The sequence below is a fragment of the Antrostomus carolinensis genome, unplaced genomic scaffold, assembly GCF_000700745.2.
Source record: "Antrostomus carolinensis isolate BGI_N321 unplaced genomic scaffold, ASM70074v2 scaffold18938, whole genome shotgun sequence".
In the NCBI taxonomy this organism is placed as follows: domain Eukaryota; kingdom Metazoa; phylum Chordata; class Aves; order Caprimulgiformes; family Caprimulgidae; genus Antrostomus; species Antrostomus carolinensis.
Genome location: NW_010331120.1, coordinates 1 through 18243, shown reverse-complemented (window position 1 = coordinate 18243; position 18243 = coordinate 1). Strand labels below are relative to the sequence as shown.

The window sequence follows — 18243 nt, the reverse complement described above, 5'->3', positions numbered from 1 at the left end:
GCTCAAATTTTTGTTTGGGTATTGTCAAAATCCTGGTGAATTAGAGCTATGAGGAAGCCTCACTGTTAAACCCACCTGTGTTGTGCAAGACTCAGTTTATCAAGGGCTTTGTCCCATGTGCTGCTGTGTGTGGTTGAAGACTGGTTTCTTAGGGAATAGCTCAGTGCATAAATCTCCTGTTGAAGAAGTAGCAGAAAATTGTTTTGTCTCTTCCATGAACAGCTTCTTTTTAACATATCTGTGACCTCCCATAGTTATTTCGTATGTTCAAATTCATGGCTTTCAGAAGAAAGACTTGGTGGAGAGTGAGTTCTGTCTTAAGGAAATTATGTATTCAGCCACAGCTGGCTGGTTCCCACAGCTCTGGTAATGCTTTTTAAGCATCTAAGTGACCCGAGGATCCACACACACAAGTCATTTTTATACTTTAGAGAAATCTTATTCTCAATCCATAAAATAAAATTTTAAAGAAAGTAAAAGCCAGAGTGTGTCTGTGCAGCACCTAGCAGTAATAAGCATACTATACAAACTGACAATGAGCAGAAAATATTTTTTTACTGTGATTTTCTTTTTTGTACAAAGCTCCACTGTGCAAAGCTGCGGCTAGAGCAACTTGCTGGAGGTTAGGTATGGATCCTGCCAGCACGTGCTTCTCTTTGCAGCATGCAGAATTGTATGCTACAGAGTCTCAAAGGACTGTACTTGTGGTGCCAACTGTACAAGAGCAGAGGAGTACACTTCTGGACACTGGGCTTCCCAGCTTTAGCCAATATCCCCTTCAACCAGAGCAGAGTTCATCTGAGCAGCTCATTTAAAAAAAAAAAAAAAAAAAAAAAAAATCATTTTGGCTCAAATGAGTTTCCAAAGGACTGACTTCTCTGTGGAATAATTTTATGTGTGAACTTAACGCCGATTGCAGTACTTTTTTTACCTCTGCGTTTCCACTGAATTCAATGGAGTTTGGCCTTCCACAGAAGTCTGTGCATCTGATCGTGCTGATGAAAGGAAATTTTGCTTATTGTGTGACAAATGTACTTCTGAAAACTGCATTCTACCTTTGCATTTTTATGTAATCACTAGACTTATTAAACTTCCCTTGGCTATTTGAGGGCTAAGTTGATGAGTTTTTGTAAACTTAAAATAGTTGGACATGAAGCAATGTGGAGTATCTGTAGCTATCTTATTTATCTTAGTTGATTGTTATGACATTCAGTGGTTTATATTTAATTTCTTATGTGTGGGTGCCTCAACTTTCTATGCTTTAATTGACACATTCTTTCAAATTCTTTATTCTTGAATTTAAATGCTATATTACAATTTCTAAGAGTATTTATTGACTGAGGGCAGGTACGTGATAAGTAGAAGCTTTGCAATGAATCGTAAAAACTTACCTGAAGGTGTTGTTCTGTTTTGTTTCTTAACCAAAGTTTTGTTTAATGCTAGAAGAAGGTCAGTCATTACCTTCATCATGTGACAGCTGCATGCATTTTCTTTCTTCAGCCTCTATGAGAGGACTCAGTGGAGAGACATTGTGTGAAAGAATGGGATACTTGATTGTTTCTTAAAAGATTAATTCAGTTCACTTGCATTATCTGAAAGAACCATATACACAAATGTTTCACGTATTCCACAATATGTTTTTATGTCTACTTTTACTGTAGAATACTGTATAGATTAAATATTTAAATTTTTGGGGAACTTGCCGAAAACATTAAATCCATGACAGTGATAGCCTTCTGCATTGCTCTTTCTCGTACTAACAAATGACCTATTTATTAAAATAAATGTTTCAGAACTTTTAAAACGTTTACTTCTTCTTTTATGGCTTTTCATGATTTTATCCTAGTACTGAAATATTATTTTGCCTAAGAAATAGAGCAGATCATAGAGCTGCTCTTAATTAAAACTGAATATACAGCTTAAAGCCTTAGGTCGTTTAATCTGGGAGGAAGAAGGGAGGAGAGTCACATTTTTCAATGTGCAATTAACACCGTGATTCTGTATCATTAAGAAACGGGCAGATTTTCCAAAGAGCAGTGAGACCAACCTATCATTACAAAAGGGCACTGACTTATGTATGAGGAATTAACTGAAAAGAAACATTATCATCATGGTTTGGGGATTTGTTTATTTTGTGTTAAGTACCTAGGTTCGTATTTATATATATTTCCAAATATTGAAATACACATCCCTAAACTAATAGGCATTTTGTTATAATAAAAATTATGCAAACACTATCATCACCATCAGAACTGCTGTATACATTTCCCATGGTTATAGACATTGTGGCACTTCTTGTGCAGTACAAAAACATGTTTGGATTTTCAGACCTAAAAATTGAGTTGCTTAATGACTGTCAAAATGTATTAATTCTAGTTGTTCTAAAATCTACAAGATTAGTGAGATTTGTGGGAGTGCGATTTTACTAGTTCCTAACATTTTTTCTTCGATAGTGGATGTGTAGCATAAAGGAAGTGTAATGACGCACAGTGAAAAATACTGATGTGCATTCTTAAAGTGTAACCAAATTTGTGTTTTTTGACTCCTGGAGACTAATAATAATTGTCTATAAGGTCCCATTTTGCTCATGTTTATGCACGTTTCTATCTCTGTCAGAACAAGCAGTTTCACTGAACTACTGAGGCTCCTGAACTGAATATAGTAACTTATTTGCAAGATTGCTGCCTGCCTAGAAATGATGCAAACGTACTTGGATACTTTAAAGTATGTTATGGTGTTTATGTTCTGTGTACAAGTAACACTATGTAACAGAACAATCTGCTGTTCGCATTTTGATGCTGTGTGTTACAAATGACTTCTGGGTAGTTCAAGGAAAACTACAGATTTTTATTGTAGAAAACTGTGTTTGATGTATGTGGTTATTTTGTTGTAGCTGTCTAACTTGCAGGGTGTTCTTCCTTCAGAGGTAGTGGTTCAGTTTTCTTTGTATAAAGTCCAGTGGCCTATTTTTTTCTTAAAAAATAGTTGCTGTTAAGTTGAAGGCCCATGCAGAAGGTTTTACTTCCTTAATCCAACATAAGCTTTATTTTGTCACCAGATCAAATGGCTTTCAGAATTGAAAGTTAAGGTTTTTCTAAGAAGACAAGGGGATTTAAACATGTAGTTTCCATGGTAGGCAATATAGGAGAATTCAGTCCAGTATTCTTTGTCTGACCTTCATGATGTTCTCTAACCAAAATCCTTCTCAGCTGCAGCTCAAGGTAAAGGCTGGTAGCATTGTGTGCTCCTGTGAATGGAGGCTGGAGCTAAAATAGAGAGGCAATTACAGACATTGTGGCCCAGAGCACAACATTCAATATCTGATCCTCAGCTAGTAGTGAGGAACATTAAGAGCTTTGGTTTTGTCCTGCTGTCAACATCACAGAGTAGGTTCTCTTACTCAAGAAATTAATTTTAACTAAGTCAGTTCTTTTTTAGTTGGGAGCGTAGGTGTCTTCTAACACTGATTTCTCTTTTTACCTCCCACATCAGTACTATAGTAAGGTAGTTTGTTTATTTTTTAACCTTTCCAAAAGCCATGGATATATCTGTCCTAGAAGTTAAACTATATTCTAATGCCATGCTTATATTGTCTTTACCTTAGTTATTTTCACTTCTTTGGTGGTCTTGCCAATGTGGTTTTGTAAAGCAACGGAATACTCAACTTTTTTTCCATTTAGTTGCTACTCCAATGTTGCACACCTTTCATTTGCATTAGACTTTGGTTTCTGATCAATGCAAAGATAATATTTAATATTTTATTATTTGTAGTGGCTTTTAAAAATCTTAGGTTCTGAGTTTTCCTATCTGGCACTTTGATTTATTTCATCAATTTTGTATGGCTTTTAACTTTGGGGTGATACGGATTTATGTGCCTAGTCTTTGTATCTGTGCAATTTTCTAGTGCAGAGATTCCTTTCATGTTGTTCCAAAGTGGTCCATTCTTTTTATTTATTTCTGTATTTTATATCTGTAATGCAGTCTGATATTGGAAGAATACTTTCTAAATCATCAGCACACTAACCACTTGGTGTTTCTGAAGGATCATGTCAACGTTAAAAAGCCACTCTTAGTAATATTTCCATCCATAACTAAGATCGTATTTCCATCCCAATAATGATAAAGCTGTGGGACACACAGCAAACTGACATTAGAGATTGCATGCTGAAGGTAGGAGAATGAGAGATTGTCCCCAGCCTTGGGTTTTTCTCCAGTAGGAAAACAACAAGTAAAATAGCTTGGAAGGTTGAGTACTTAGTAATTAAAATATTACTAAACAATGTGCCTGGATTTCTAAAACGAATGAAAATAAGTGTGTGTACTTGCACAAACGTGCCTTTAAAATAGCTTTCCTTTTTAGCAATGCTTTTATAGCTCTTCTGTTCATTTTCTTTTTTTAATCTCCTTCATCCTTTTTCATATAATATATAAAGGCTTTTTGGTGGTAATAGCTGCCAGCCTTCCATTACCAAACCCACAGCTGCACTGTCAGTATCTTCAGCAGATTAGATCCCTCTTGAAACTGCATATACTGTTTTTTAAAACACTGAATTTTTCTCATTTCAAAAAGAGAATGTGGATTTTTGTTATTGTTCTTATTTTAGTAACTTTAAGATCTCTAAATTTATTTTGGAAATAATCTTATTTTCTTTTAACTATGTAATGCATTTGGACATTTTATTCTGACTATTGTATGAGCGCTAGTATTTTCAGAGTAATGAGAGGTGCTTTGAATCCATAGGTCCTTTTCCTGCAAGCTGATTTTAAATCATCTTGAACTACTAAATAATAGTGATAAACAATAGTGATCTGATTCTTTTTCTTGATGCCTGATATCGGAGAGAGACAAGATCTTTTATACTCTTTTACAAAGAGAGACAGCACAAAGCCCATGTGTTTCTGAAATCCTTCAGAAGCTTTTGGGTTAGATCTCTGATGTTGTATAAACCCATGATGACCATCAGCTTGCAAATGGTCATCGTGGGTTTATGGATTGCAAATGGATTTTGTTTTATGTGATTTAAGACTGCAAATATGTTGTTTGTAACTGCATCCATTATGTATGAAAATAACTAGAAAGTACACTGGGCCAAATCCAGAAGTTGCTTTTGGGGGAAGAAAACAAAAACTGACATTTTAGGATAACTGACATTTTAAAATGGACTTCAGATTTGACTTAGTCCGTATCTAATGATTGTTACTGCCTTTGTAAGGGCTTGACTTCCACCTTCTTTTTTAATGTTGAATTTTTTGTTATTATTATTACTCCTTTGAACACCTCCTACCTTTACCTTAGTTTTATTATTAATATTCTGTGGCCCTTGTACTTCCCAAGTGACAAGTGTATATGATGGGACTCCATGCATTTCCCTTCCTATGTCAGCTCAAGTAGAGATTTGACTTTCTTCTGTGAGAAAATTACAACAGACTGGGGGTCAGCTAACGCAAACTAGCTAATCCTCACTCAGCCTCAATTTCTCATTCTAAATTGGACAAAGCCGGGGAACCAAGTTATTCAGTCTTACTCAAGCTAAAATCCCAACGAGGCCAACTAAGCCTTGAAAAATTGTGGGAGGTTGCGGTACTTTACTCCTGAGTTGCATCTGTTGTATAAAGGTGTTTCACTAATTAGGAGAAAAGAAACCTGAAGCACAGTTGTTTATTTACCCGAGCCTTGGTGCTGGCTCTGTATTCCTCATATTCTGTTGTTTCTGTCAAGCTTGTGGGCTTGTTTTACTGAAATTGGATTTTTTTTTTTTTCCTCTCCTCTCTTTTTCCCCCTAGACTGGCAGATAGCTACTCTTGCTTTGCTGTTGGGTGGTGCTGCCATCATTCTCATAGCTTTCCTGGTTGGGTTGATCTCTATCTGCGTGGGATCTCGGAGGCGGTTCTACAGACCAGTTGCAGTCATGCTCTTCGCTGTAGGTAAGCAGATTACCGGCACCATTATGAAAATTTCATGAGAGCAGCTTCACTTTTGTGAAGGAAGACATGCCATGTTCTGCATACTAATTCAGAGGTGTTTGGTTTACTTCTGTGTTACCTCCAGTGAGGTTTTCCAGGATACCGGTTCTGCACGGCATTAATCATTTTTGCAGTTGCACTGTTATTGGTTCATAAACAATTATTTATTTGCATTATATTTACTGCTTTGTGAAGCACATGCAGCAGGGGTGACTACAGAGGATAAATCTCAAAGTACCATTTTTAGTCTGTGGCTTTGTGCTGCTTGATGTCCCCATTTTTATTCTTCATGCAAAGCCATTTCTGTTATTTTAATGTTCTTCCTTTTACAGTTTTAAAACAGGAAAATTAATACTCAAATGTGAACCTTTGAAGCCCTACGTGTGAAAATAAATAGGATCATGTTGCAAAATGTTTATATATACCCCTGTGCCTTGAGGAATTAATTTAATTGTGTCAGCTTGCTTACTTAGTTACTAACTTAACAAGCTGTCACCATGCAGTCCCTCCTTGGTTTTAAAAACATGAAAATGGAACGGTTTCTATAGACTATCACAAAATCTTAAGGGAGACCTATGAATCTGAATTGTCCATAAGACTGGTCCAGTGAGGTATAATTACGGTACCAAATCATCTCCTTTTGTACGTTCTGGTGCTCAGGGCTTAGTCAGCAGGAATGTTTCTGTTTCTCCTGAGATTCACCAAGCATGGTTTGCCTTCATCCTGTCACTCATACCTGTATTGGAGACAGCAGCTTAAGTCCCTTCTGATAGCCTGTAATGAAGAGGATGACAGAATGTAGTCCTTGTGGGTTTTTTTAAAAAGCCACTTAGAAGGATATGAAAATATTAGAGCGCAGAATGCAGGATGTTCGCGGAGGAAACAAAGCTCCAGGGAAAGCTCCTGCTGCCCCCTGCTGCTAACGATATCTTGATTGAGCCACCGTGCTTTTAAGATGCGCTTTTATTTGCTTCAGAGATATTGGTAGGTTATATTTCATTTGCTTTTAGGAAATAAATGCAACCTAGGATCAGATTTCCTGAGAGGAAATCGTATCTTTTTGTTCTATGTGTCCCATTGCTTGCTTGGTTGAATAAACATATTATTGCCATTATTTTAAAATTTAATATTAATTCAGAGATTATAAAGCATGTTGGGCAGTTAACTTCAAAGAAAATGGGATTATTGAATTTCTGTAGTGGTTTCTTATTTGGCTTTTGACTTAATTTCTCCTAGGTATAGTAACTAAGTATAGTAACTTAGTAATTGTGCAGCCATACACTGCCTGTCTTGCCATATTGCTCATTTAGTATGTAGTTAAGTTTATTCTTAAAAAAAAAAATAAATTAGTTCTAGTCTTTATTATATAAGTTGAGGGAAGGGAGATTGATACATTACTTGCATCAAAAAGGAAAATATATTGGTGTTCACCTCTTTCCTTTGCACACACATGTGTGTGCATGTGCATTTTAAATAGCCATGACCTGAAGCATATAAGAAGAGAGATGATGAGGCCAAGACAGCCTGCCCCGTTCTCCTTCATTATCTTGCATATGTGAGGAGAATCCATTTGGGATTTGACACTGACACTGTTAGTGTAATTTCCTACAGATTTTATCTTTGATGTCAGCTGTTTTTAGAGGTGAATATGGACTGGCATATCTTGAAAGAATTATGGAAAGAATCCCCTACCGAAGAGGGAAATTTAAAATTGCGGCACAGTGGAGTTTGTGCCTTATGCAACTGTCCATGGATTGAAACCTTCACCTGTGGATTTCACAATCTTTGAGGATAATCCCTGTACCCTGACTTGTGAATCTGCTGACATGACAAAATATTCTCTGTGCCTCTGATTAGGAACCTTCTGCCTGCCTCTGGAAGAAGGACACAGGATAAATTGTCCAGAGACATTTAATAATCTGCATGGCTGTCAGGTAGAAAAAGTCACTGTGTGAGAGAAAGGACAATATGGAATAGTTGTTTCCAGGCCCTTTAGAGTCCAAAACAGTTGTCTCCAGGCAGTTTTTTTCTTCTAGATTGGATTTATTTTTATTTATTTTTGTCGCAGCTTCAGGTTTCAGTTAGTGACTCTGTAGGTGGTGAAGATTGACTGACTGGGGCTGGAAGAGATGATAAAGCAAAGGGAAAAAAAAATAATCAACACATACTGAGACTAAACCAGCAAGTGATCAACAGATGTAAATGTGTTTAAAATACATACAGGTAATGGAAAAACATGCAGCACAAGAGGCCACTGCAGAACACTCTTGTGCAAAGCCACCTTGGCTCACAGCTCTTTGCAACATTTTTGGTCTAGTAGAGCTCACTAGCTTACTTACTTGCTGGGGTGTCTTAGTGCTCATGAAACAAACTGACTCTGAAAGCTGCATCTTCAAAGTCCAATCTCATAAACTTGTCAGTGTACAAGTCTCATGATATGGTTACCAGAAAACTGAGTGCTAACCGACCCTAAATTTAGAGGTAGAAAGTGTAACTGTTGAAAGTCCATGAAAGCGAACAACAAAGGTAATTAAAAAAGATTCTGGAACTATGTTTTAAAAGTGCTTAGAAGAACAACCTGTTGAGGTTAGTAAGCTTTTAACAGTTCACAGGATGTTTTTATGTATATACTAGGGAAGCAGTGGCTAAGTGAAAGTATATGGGTAAGGGAGTAAAAAAAATGACAGCAGATAATATTTGGAGAATGGTTTTTGGACAGGAAAACTGTTGTAGCCAAACATTTGAACAAGGGGAAAAAAGGTGATATTTTCCTAGTTTTAAAGTGTTTGTGATTTTTGTATGCTTAATATGGTGGGTACCTATAGTTTCATATATTTCATGTAAATGGATCAAAACTAATATTGCTGTTCCTGTGCAATTGTCTTGCAAGCATCATAGTGCTAGGCATAAAAATGGATCTAAACTTGAAGCGAATAGTCTAGTTTGAGATGACTAGTCTATTTTGAATAGCACTTTGAAGTGGAATGTTTAAGATTTCTTTTGCAGCCTTTTTTTTTCTATAAGAGAAGACTAGCACTTCGGAAGAAAGTAGTACATATACTTCCCATAAGCAGGTCAACAAAGCATGGGGTTCCTTTAAATTCATCAGACGTGGATCAGTAGTTGCAAGCATTGGTTTTACCATCTTTTGGGTCATACTAGTAATTTTTCACTATTTCACTAGCTATTTTTTCTAGCCTATACAGGTCCCTTCCCACTGTAAAGGGAGCAGCAGTGATGGGAGGCAAAGTAATAGCAGTATTATGCAGCGTGACTGTTTCCACTGGCCAGTTGCTGCCAACACTTCCTTTGAGTTTGTCAGTGGTGTAGCTGGACCAGTAGAAGCAAAAGCAGGAACCCTCACTATAAAAATGTTTAAAATGCCTGTTGTTGTGGGTTTTGCTCCTTTAGCTACATGTTACGCTTCCGATAGAGTCATGGTCTCAGCAGAGATGCTTCAATCCTACTTTGGGAATGCACTGAAGAACTTGCTTTTATTCATTCATCTTAGCAAATCCTTTCTGACTTTGAATGGTCTTAAAGATGTGTCTGAAAGCTGAGCATATTTTCAGGTGGGTTTGGGTGTAATGATGCTCTCATTATGCGGAATTGGAATGCATGATCTTTTCGAAAGAGTAGGCACTTCTCCTAGTGTAGGCTGTCAAAATTTCTCTGTCAGAATTACTGTGTTGCGCAGTATTTTGTGAGCTGTCAGACAAAAATTATATTAAAATGGAATAACACAAAGTAACACTCAATAACTTTAGGATTTAAAAAGTCCTGTGGATTTTGTTATCCACATCAGAATAATCCACTATCCAAACATTATTCAGATTGTCAGTCCTCCAGTAAGAGCCTATAGACTAGTCTGTAGGCTAGGTGGACGGGGAGGGGGGGAAGAAAGTGTTGTCACCGAGGGTGTGCAATGAACATTGGAAATCATTTCCCCATACCAGTCCCCATCCAGAGGACAGGAGAGTGTTAAGTCTCCAGAGCTAATGAAAGATGCCAGTTTGACAACACTAAAGAGTGTGTGTGTAACTGAAAAGGCAAACAACAGATTTTGAGGGTGCAAAATGTTCAAGCAAGTAGGAGAATATGATTAACGTTATTTTATTTTCCTGTAATTTCTCTAGTGTAATTTCAGAAAAGCTTCTGTAGTCTGAGGTAGTCTTCCTTCTTATTACCCACTGGCATTTTATATCGGTGCTGGCTTTATAACAATTTTCTAAATAGTGTTCGTTCTCCTTACAATACCTAATAAACTGTAAAAAATAAGCCAGTCAATGTTAAAGAGAGCAGTTATTGGGGAATTGCATTCCATACCATTGAACTTTCATCACAGTATGTCTCTGGGCTGCAAATACTTAGGCATGAGCTTAACTGTGTGGCTGTGCCCACCCTGACTGCAGTCAGGGGGCTGGGGTAGCGTGCATGGGCAGTCACGTGCTGAAGTTTTAAAAATTGCTAGCGTTAAATGCTGGAAAGGAGTACTGCCATAAGGCCACATCATATATCTGAGGGGCAAAAAGGATGTTTTATACATTCCTGTGGTGTTTAGTCTTTTGTGGGTGGCAGAACTAGAGGCCTGAAGAATCACTAGGTCATACAGCTTGTTCTTGTCTTCAAACTGAGTGTAATTTTCACCTGCTTACCCTGGAAACTCTTGTCCCAATTTTCTTTTAACAGTGCGTCTGAATTTAAAAGAGAAGGGATGCCAATGAAACTGAAATCTTCTTGTGAATATTTGGTTTCTTTATCTGTTTTCCTTTTCAGGTTACTATATGTGTTGGTTTGGGTTTGTTTTTTTTTTTTTTGTGTAACACAATAATTAACAGATTTCCCAAATTCCACTGCAGACATGTGGATCAGGCTGCAGGAGATCTGGCTCTCAGAGACAGTGCTGTAGAAAGTAATGATTTTTAAACTTTTTACTGCCTCGGATTTGGTCTGATTTATTAGCTTTTTTTCATCACGAAGCATTTCTGACCCACCTCCTAAATTCGTAATACAAGGCAATGTTTTGCCAGTTGCAAGTTTAGTGACTGATGAAAGTTTATAGATTCCTTGGTATTCTGTGTAACAGTATCATTAATTCTGATTACAGTACACAGTAATGCATATGAAATATGTAATTCACTGAGTCTCTACTGAACATAAATATGTATCAGCTACTACAATGAATTATTTCTGGGCTAAGTAAATGATTTGATTCTGAGCTATATTTTGTAATAGTCGTTTATTCTTGCTTCTCATTTTGACATTTATAATAGCTATGGAACAAGTGATCTTAGTTTTGTTATTATCGAAGGAATAATAACTGCAAACTAAAACACAAAGGAGAAACAGAAAATAATCACGGAAAGATTACTTTCACTGTTTATTTCTTGCACATCTGAAGGATCATTGTTATACCATAGCAATAACATTTGTTCATTGATGAGGGAATATGGAAGGACAGCTCTGTTTTCTGTGATTAGAAGGAAGGTGGCTTTTTTGTTGTTTGTTTTTTGTTTGTTTGTTTGTTTGTTTTCCAAAAAGAGCAGTATTTTCAAGCTAAAAATGCACCAAGAGCATTTTAAATGTGAATTTCAGTTATGTGATGTTTTCCTGGTTTTATGTAAATGAACTGAGTCTGTTTCTAATAATTGCTCTTTTTTCTCTTTCAGTTGTTCTTCAGGTGTGCAGCTTAGTCCTTTACCCAATCAAGTTCATCGAAACGGTCAGCTTGAAAATATACCATGAGTTCAACTGGGGCTATGGCCTGGCTTGGGGTGCAACTATATTTTCATTTGGGGGTGCCATTCTTTATTGCCTGAACCCTAAGAACTATGAAGACTATTACTAGAGTCATTTAATGAAAAGAAAAATAACAAAAGGATTACCCCATCTTTTCTAACTCACAGTTTTTTAGAACACTTGTGGAGCACCAAACAGTCTGCTCTATTGATAAAATAGCCTTTGCCTTTTGGGTGTGAACACTATAACCAGCTTTTACAACCATTTAAAAGAACTGCAAACACTAGGATTGCTGATCTTACATAGGCATATGCTGCAAGCTGCTGATACATAAGCTTCATTTTTCCTGACAACAAGCAAAAGGATCTACGTGACAGCGATCATTGTGAGAAAACTAGTTGGAATGAGAATGCAATGCCAACATCTGCTGTTGCCTTCAGGGGAGCAGCTGGTATAGGCTCCATTTAGAAGTTTCCCTGTATGATAGAGGATTCAAATATCTGATAAGCAGGCAATGGCATCTTGTACAATAGGCTGTGTTGGTCCCTTGTTACTTGCTCAAAAAAGCTCTTAAGGAATTAGTTGCAAGTGACTGTGTTGAGGGCAGCGAATGTAACTGGTTAATGACTTGTCTAATGGCTGCATTCAACAGTCTTCTGGAAGAATGATTTAAAAAAAAAAAAAAAAAACAACAAACAAACCAAGCCACCAACCACACAAGATTTCATGAATTGGTAATCGACAGCACCGTGCCAACTGTAGCAGATTGTTGAAGGAAATCCAAACCTGGAGACATGTGCTTCTGACTGTGTAGTTGGAAGTTGTCTCAGCTCCGAGTATTTTGCTGGGAGGGTGGAGTTAAGGGGGAGTAGAAAAAGACCTCATCTGTCCCTGAGGCATATAAATGCATGAATGAATTGCAGCTGTCCTAAGTACCCGTTTAACTTAATGAAAAGAATGCATATGGAACAAGTTCAGTTATATTTTTGAAAGGTATTTGTTAGTATAAATGAATATATATAATACAAATATAAATGCAGAGGGAGAGAGACAATTTGTCTTAAAATTGTAATATGATCTGTGATGCAGTGGTTAAAATACTAACTTTGTACACACTCTTGAGAATCTTGGATTGGTACCCCAGTTTTGGCTGCTGTTACAAAATAAACATAAAATGATTTGTCTTCTGTATATGCCCTTGTACAGACTCTGTGTTATGGGAAATGCTTAAAAGTTCACATCAATTTAAGGCAGAACTGGATGAAATAACTATTTGCTATTCCATGTGTCATTTAGTACTTACTAAAAATTGTTTTCTAGGGCTGTTGCAAAGAAAAAACAGTCATTTTTAAAAATCTAGTTAGGTTGTGAGTGTCTCTGACCATCAGAAATACAGCTGAGACCCATCATGTCTGTATTAAAACATTAGGTCTGCAGGAGGTAATTTCTTGTTTTCAAAAGCTGTGTTTATAATGGACTGGCTGATGTACATCAAATTACTCCTTGCTTAGTATGTTTCCCACCTAAAACATCTAGAGACTGTTCACATGAAATGAAACCCAAGTTTAATTAGGGACAACTTTTACATGAATTTAGTCCACATGGCTTTTATTTTTGTTTACGATTTGCTTATTTGGATATTTTCAATTAATTATGAACATATTTTTATACGATTCTTATCTTTAAATTAACTATTTTTTTTAATGGAGAAGTTTAAAATATATTCTATGTGGGCCTCCACAAAAGCAGATATGCTGAGGTTACCCATCCACCTCTACAGAAATGGTTTTGCTGGTTCCACTGAAAAGACTGATGAATTACTCCGTGTTAAGACCACATCTACAGTGTTAATGCTTGTGCCACCATTGGCAGGGTGAACAGGTTCTTCAATGACCATGGGACCACAGGGCTGCCTTTAGGAGGTTGTTGTGAAAGTATTGCTGATATATGGAGGTGGTTTATAAAACTCTGGGACTCTCTGGAGTTAAATCTTTACTACCATGGCAGAATATTCTGTATCAGCAGTCTTTCCAGGACCAGTGATGATTAATTAGATTAGACGGAGAAAAATGGTAGCCTGACTTGGAAGGGATTGTATGGCAATGCCTGGAGAACAAAAAGGATGGGTGGAAAAATTATGTCCACTTGTTTCACAGGTGCTAGAGAGCATTTGTCACTCTGCTTTTTTTCCTGAGACTGACTTAAAGCAGATATTCAGTATAGAGTTAACTCTGGTATCTTTCTGAACAGCTGTGTAGTTTTGCTTTTATTTAGCAGCATGGAGAACATTGTAGTTTGGCATGGGAATTAGTTTAATGTAGAGAAGCCCACTGTGAGAAGATCTCTGTACCTTTCTAGGGGAACGGTGGTTTGGTGCTGACGTTGCGTGGCACTTCGCCTGTGCTGACAGGAAGGTACAGTGCCGAGACCATACTGTATCCACTAATTTATCAAGTAATTTTTCTTTAGGTACAGTTTGAGCGAAAACAACTTGTCAGGCATAAGGCATATGCAAATTAATGACACAAGCTCTGAAAGTCACCTGGCTCTTAATATGAAAGATGTTCAGGCAAAAAACCTACAGATGTGAATGCCTGAAGACAAGGTTCTTCATTCATATTTGAGTAAGAGATCTGATTTTCAGTTTGAACACCTGCTTTTCCTCTTGAAGATAATGCAATCTATTAGGACACACCTCTCAAACTCCTCAGGTCCTTTGTGTTTGGGCATCTAGTATATGGGTTCAGGTACCTACCTTTAGCTTATGTTGCTACTGCTGTTTCTGCTTTTTCCCCCTTACTGTTGCCAATTTTGGCAAGTATTCTGTTTCTCAGCACTGAAGTAAAAGTAAATACAATGTTATGCTGATAATTTTATTTTTTTCTAGCCACAAAAAGGATACGTGTCTGTCTTGAGTGTACGTATGACAAATTAATCATTTTGTATGTTGTGCTTGTCACCATTGTTTCAGTTGTTTGGCTTTATTTCACTGGCAGGATGATTCTCTCACACAACAAATCCATTGTTTTTCTTCCAAATATATATGAATAAATATATATATATATATAGCAAACTTGCAAGCAGGGCTAGTTATTTGTATTTTTTAAGCTTAAAGGATACCGTCCGGTGCTGATAAGTACCTAGCACCTCTTCTGGATTTCTTGCACAACTTGGTTTAGCTTTTGTAAATTTTAAAAACAAATATAGAGAGACCTATGTGTTTGAAATATAAATGATATATATGGATTAGCATGTAACTGTATATTATTAAACATGCAATGAACTGACTGGTAAGTGAAGTCTAATCTTATGGCTAGCAATGTAATTTATTCAGACTGTATTTTTGTACAGAGCAGTGCACACTAACCTATTGCCTCTGTGTCCTCTATAATGCCTAAAACTGTGCCTAGAAATTTCGTTTCTGTCTTTAAAGGAAAAAAAAAAGAACTAAATGCTTCATGTTGTTGATGGTTTTTCTGATGTTCTTTATTTATTTTTGAGAAGTGTATGGTATGTTTATTAAATGAATCCATCAAAACATGGTTCATTTTAAATGGTCATTGTTAGCAGGGAAAGACACATGTTTTTTTTAATCAAGACTTTTAAGTTTGCAGTTTTAATACCATTTCTGCATTTCACGATTTTTGTAGCTTACATAAAGTTATATGTGAAAAAGTAACTGAAATAAAAAAAAAAAAAAAATTGTTACACTAACCAAATGTGCCTGTTTTGCTCTGAGTGGAATATGTTTATATGTATATGTATGCAGCTGAAACTGGCCTGGTTTTCTGTTGGGCAGGCTGAGAAGGAGTATTACCAAAATACATGGGAGTGGGGGAGAGAGGGAGAGATGCAGGATCTTGCTGATGTAACCCCTCCATCTCACCTAGCCACGGAATATGTAGCATAGGGTGGGTGTCCGTATCACACAGCCCATAATGCTTTTGTAAAAATGCAATTATTGTAGCATCAGAAAAACAAATTGCTTTTAATGTGGTAAATAACAAGGCCATGTGTTGAAATGGGAATCTATACTGAGCACCTTGTTCCAGTGGAGAAATTTATTAATTATATACACATTTCTTTCTCACATTTCCAATAAATAATACTTTTTTCCATGTTAATTCTGAAAGCCAGGTTACTTTTCACCCTGAAAAAAAAACAGGTACTGGTTTTAAACCTGAAAACATGGTGTTGCAAAAAATGGAAAAGCAGGTTTAAAACACTGAAGATGTGATACTGTCTTGTTTCTACTGTTTGTAATGTATTGCCATCCTCTGCATTACTGAGTACCTCTCATGTGAGCAGGCAGCAGGGTGAGGAAGAGGTTGCCAGCAGAAAGTGATAGCAGAATTGGGGGCAGAAGCCTGGGCTTCAGCAGAGTATTGCAGTGAACAACTGTGGGCACGAGGGCAGGGTGCACAGTGTGGAAATCAAGTAATGGAAAAGGAATTCAGAGCAGGGTGTGAGGATCATGAGCAGCAGGAAGGGAGGAAAGGATGGGGAATGTCAGAAGATTTGTTTTCTTTTGAACCACAAGTACAATGAGGGAGGAAGTGCATAGGGAACTGTGAACCCACGACCACTGGGGAGTGAGGGAGCAAGCCAGACGTGATGGATGGCGTATTTCTTGAAACCTGCATTGGAATTGTAGTGAATGTGGCTTTAGGGGGCATATAGCCCAAGGGTTTGACCTGGGCTTAATGCCCAAATTTTAGGTCATCTGTGTACCTACATGTTGGCATAAGGTCAGAGGGGCCCACTGGCTTACCAGGGGAAGGAATTTAATGTAGGGTGAGGATGCCTTACTCAAACCATGTCTAGACAAACATGCTGAATGATAGGAGCACTGGCTTGGCATGAGCTAGTGTGTCCTCGATGTACCGAAGATATCCCAGCAAACTTGACAGTTTTGAGCAGCATTGCACAACATGTTTGGTATCTTTTTTGCTGAACCAGATGAAGTGTGGCTGGATGTACAGCTTGTTGTGAACAAGAGAAAATGTGTGGAAGATGGTGTACAAGCCCAAGTTTGTTCCTACCAAAATGCAGTTTGAACATGAACAAGCCACAAAGCATTTGGTGGAAACAAATGGTTTGAGGTCTGCAAATGGTTCTGAAAATTCCAGCATACAAATTTGGGTAAACATAGCCAAAGCAAAATTCTTTGGGACTTTACAAAATCTTCTTTTAAGTTGATATTTTGGTGTTTTGTGTGTGGATGGGAAATTGTAATGCTTGCTTGTTTCTGTACCTTGAGGAAGTACTTCCAAAGTCAATGTTTTTGTGTTAAATGTATAGGTGTGCTGGGATTTTGGAGGTACAGAAGATTTTCCTGCTGTGTCAGTGACTTCCTGGCACTCTGTTGATGGAAAGCAGTACTCTTGGGCTTTTCCAACAGACAGTAGCTTTGAAGAGGACTTTAAATCTTCCAGGTAGCCAAAAAAGCTGAGTGTATGGATTTTGATCTGACAAGCATTGCAGCCTACAGGAAGGCTAAGTTTTGTGATTTTTCTCTTGTTCAGTTAATACTTACACCAAGTTTTTTTGATTTGTGAGCAGAAACACTGGAAGCAAGCAACCAAGTGGAACACAATAGTTCAGTGACTCACTGAGAGCATGGTTTGTACATAGTTCCCTGACAATAAACCAAATGGGTCTGCAATCCAGTAGTCCATTGCCTACTCATAGAATGATGGTTTGATTGGTATATAGAAACTCATCATTTCTATGAGGGCTGTATGAATTCTTAGTGAGTTAAATACAGGCATTCAACTAAGTTTTTAGTTGCAATAGTGAAATCATAAAAGGTATATTCAACAATATCTGCTATTGCTTATTTTAGTTCTGCCTTCTCAGTCCATTTTCTTTTGCTTTTTCAGACTCATGATATCATACTATTGAACTAAAAGATGTGATACATAAATTTATGTTAGGCCTGCCACCTCAAGAGAATATCTAAATGCATACAGCTAGATGGCAGATGTTCATGGCGGACAGGAGCCAGGGGCATGTTATTGCTGATGATGGGTTCATCTTGGTGGATGGAGCATATCCTGGGACAGATGAATGGTGACTTCTTTGTTTCTGGAGTGGTATCTGAGTTGGGTTTGGTTCCCAACTGCATTGATCTTCTGCCTTGCAGCCTCCTTGCCCTCACCATTGAGAGGGAAGGTAATAATTTGGCACCCTTCCATCAAAGATGCTCAAGAGTGATATGGCTGAAACACCTGAAGTGTGAGTATTGGGACAGGAAGCAGAACTGTTTTGTGTATGTGATCGTGGTTACTGTAGTGGTACCATGTATGTTATGTCACAATGAAGAGGTTGTACATCGGGACAAAGGAGTTGTCTGTTTACCTTTTGTAGTCTGGATGGGATCTAGTAGTCTTCTGAAAGGATGAATACCTTCCCTGGAGTTGATAAGGATAAGGATAAGGTTTTGGAGTTCTGGGCAAAATGAACAAAGAGAGAGCGAGAGCATGAATGAGCAGTAAACAGGGAGCCTGTTGTCACTCCAGTCTTCAAAAAGGACAAGAA

The 18243-nt window shown here is 37.4% G+C and overlaps 1 protein-coding gene across 1 annotated transcript; it reads left to right on the top strand.

The window, feature by feature from the left end:
* Positions 1–5784: 5784 nt before the first annotated feature.
* TMEM47 (transmembrane protein 47) lies at positions 5785–12385 on the top strand (the record flags this gene model as incomplete). The annotated part of the gene is made up of 2 exons (XM_010173129.2): positions 5785–5925; positions 11634–12385. Coding segments are annotated over 2 exons (320 nt in total), but the record flags the coding sequence as incomplete, so codon positions are not given.
* Between the last annotated feature and the right edge of the window lie 5858 nt (positions 12386–18243).